The 2,853-nt window shown below is 34.6% G+C and overlaps 1 protein-coding gene across 1 annotated transcript in view; it reads left to right on the plus strand.

Annotated features, from left to right (window-relative positions):
- Positions 1-564, plus strand: part of LOC109337358 — a 5,350-nt gene extending 4,786 nt beyond the window's left edge. Inside the window, exon 4 of the mRNA XM_019574325.1 lies at positions 229-564. Within this exon, the coding sequence (XP_019429870.1) occupies positions 229-486 (258 nt within the window). The 3' untranslated portion in view covers positions 487-564. The remainder of the gene's footprint in view (positions 1-228) is intronic.
- Positions 565-2,853: the final 2,289 nt, after the last annotated feature.

Raw genomic sequence — 2,853 nt, forward strand, 5'->3', positions numbered from 1 at the left:
ATTCTGTATTTGATATTATTTCTTGAAATTGTTTTGTTCTAACATAGGCTACTGGATTGCTTCCGTCAGCCATTTTCATCAGTCATAGTATGTGCAACTCTGTTCTTTTCTTCTTAAATTACTGTTATGAATATACATTAACTAATGAGTAATCGATGCTATTAAGATCATAATCTGATTTTTAGTAATCAGTTTCTTTTGGCATTGCTCATCTTGATAATAATGCAGAAGCAATTCAGGCACCCAAATGTTAAGCAACCACCCATGCAAAAGAAAGAGGGTGATTCTCCAGGGCTGGCCTTTACATTTGTTGGTGACAATAAGGGCAATGTCTCAGACAGTTCTTTCCCTGAATCCCAAAAGCAAGTTCAACCTGAACTGTCAGGTTCCGAAGAGAAACGTGTCTCTGTTCATGATAGATTAAGGACACCTGTTTCCTATGATGATGACCTGCTTGAATTGAGTGCAGATAATAATGCAAACTGACCACTGATGGAAAGAGTTCTTCACCCTGTGACATGTTTTTTCTTTGTTGTCATTGGTGGTGGTATCCTGATGCATTTTTCTTCTGTTCTCTTTTTTACTCTTGTTTTTGCCTTTGTAAACAGTTCACAGATATAGCAGTATCCCCATTTGGATTTTATCATTTGTGTTGAAAAGAGAGGATATTTATCTGGATTTCTGATCTCTACTTATAGGATGAAACAAAATTTTCACTAAAAGATACTGTTGGTCCAATGATGCCGAAAATGTCTGGTTAGTTTTAGTATGAAACTCTGCATAAGAGCAAGTGATGAATTATGGATCAGGAATTATCCTAAGAGAAAGAATTAATAACTCTGACGGGTGCTCCCTGATTGTGCTTAGTAATTTAAATTTGTCGTCTCCTATATTGATTTACCTGGAATGTTTATAGTGAGGTTTAGTTTTCAATCAACATCATGCTGTGGTTTATAGTTATACATTGTAGCAAGGCCTAAGGTCGAAATTGTTTACTCAGGTCTGTGTACATTGTGGCCAAGAAGATAAGTGAAATCTGGTACTTTTATAATTACATATGGCATATGGCATTGTTTTGACCTATAGTTGACTCTACCTAGTAGATTAAGGCTTGGTTGTTGTTGAATTTTTCATAATTACATAGAAGATATTAGGGGTGAGTAAAACTTGACCATACCTGCTAATTTGGTTTGGCCTGATCATAATCGGATATGATGTTTAGATTTTATCGGGTCTAGGATCAGGTTTAGATTAACAAATTAGACTCGGTTAATATTTAGGGCCGACTAGGAGATAAACATGACTTAGGCCGACCTGACCTATGGTCACTTATTCATCATGTTTGTATGTATGTTTATTCAATTATGTACAGATTAATAATATTTATTTGGTTCAAAGTATCATTGATTCTCTAATTTTTTTATCATATACATGTTTAACAAATATATGTCATTTGATATAGGGGTGTTCAAATCCAGACCGGTCCAAAACAAAAACTGCAAACCGATCCAAAGTAGACCGAAACTGCAAAACCGAATATATTTGGATCATATAGGATCTATTTTTTAAGGACCGATCGGTCTGGTCCGGTCTTCGGTTTCACGTCTGGGATCCAGACCGGACCGATATTATTAAGTTAACTAAAATATATCACATAAGCATTAAGCGGTAAGCTAAACACAACAAAAACGCATATAAACTGTCGTAACAATATGAATATTGATGTTTCTAATCTTGCTATTAAAAAATCAAATTTTTCTTCATTGTTCTGGTTACTACCTTCTTGGTGTTGTAGGCTAAAATTGAAGAAATTTATGTTTATATCTAAAAAATTGACCGATCCAAACCGGACCGAAACTGCATATAATATTTGGACCGGATTGGATTGGACATCTTAATATAAATGGACTGGACCGGACTGGATCGCATACTAATTATGCGTTTGGATCAGATGATTTTTTATTTAAAAACTGATCCAAATGGACCGCGAACACCCCTAAATTTTGATATTTCAAATTACATATCTATAATAGTAAACAATGTTGAAAATTTTATCTAAACGAAATATGCATTATATATAATCGGGTATAATGTTAGGTTTGAGTTTAAAGGCTGACATGGTCGACGTTTGAGATTGAGTTAATTTTAAGTCTAGGGTTGGGTTCAAATTCAGAAAAATAAACCGACCAAGTCCCTCATGTAGCCCAACTCGTGCTCACCCAGATACTAAGGTACCTTTTCAAATGCCCAAGGTTCTGTGATTTCTTCTGCATGTAGAGGCAATCACGGTGTGATTATTTACCTTGGAAGTGGCTGCTTCCACTACTGCCCTTGATGCTGCATCTTTAGTATCTGCTGTCCACGCAATTGATGCAACCTCATTGTTGCTTAGCACACCCACACCATAATAAGCCAATAAAGCCGGTGGGAGCCTCAATAAAGAATGCTTAAAACCAAATATGATTTTAACTTCAAAAATCTATTGTTGCTTAGCACACCTATAATAAATTTCTTATTGAATTTGAATAGCAAAATAGAGCGGAGATTGCTTATTCAAAAAAACGATTTTAATTTGAATAGTAAATCGAGTCTCAAGTTTGTGTTAAAATGTATAAAGTTTCTTAAGTGATAATAGAAATATATTTTTAATTGTCCAAAAGCTAAATACTTTAAAAAACCAAAAGGATAGGTGAACATGTTCAGTAACTAAGCTTGTCTAATGAGCTATCACTTCCTAATTATTAGATTTCTAAGGTCAAAGGTTCAATGCCGGGACGTGACAATTATTGAAATTAGTTCCTTACCAAAAAATGGTGAGGGGATACTTTTGCTAGTACAAAAAAATGATAAGTG

The sequence above is a fragment of the Lupinus angustifolius genome, unplaced genomic scaffold (genome assembly GCF_001865875.1).
Source record: "Lupinus angustifolius cultivar Tanjil unplaced genomic scaffold, LupAngTanjil_v1.0 Scaffold_5_146, whole genome shotgun sequence".
Lineage (NCBI taxonomy): Eukaryota > Viridiplantae > Streptophyta > Magnoliopsida > Fabales > Fabaceae > Lupinus > Lupinus angustifolius.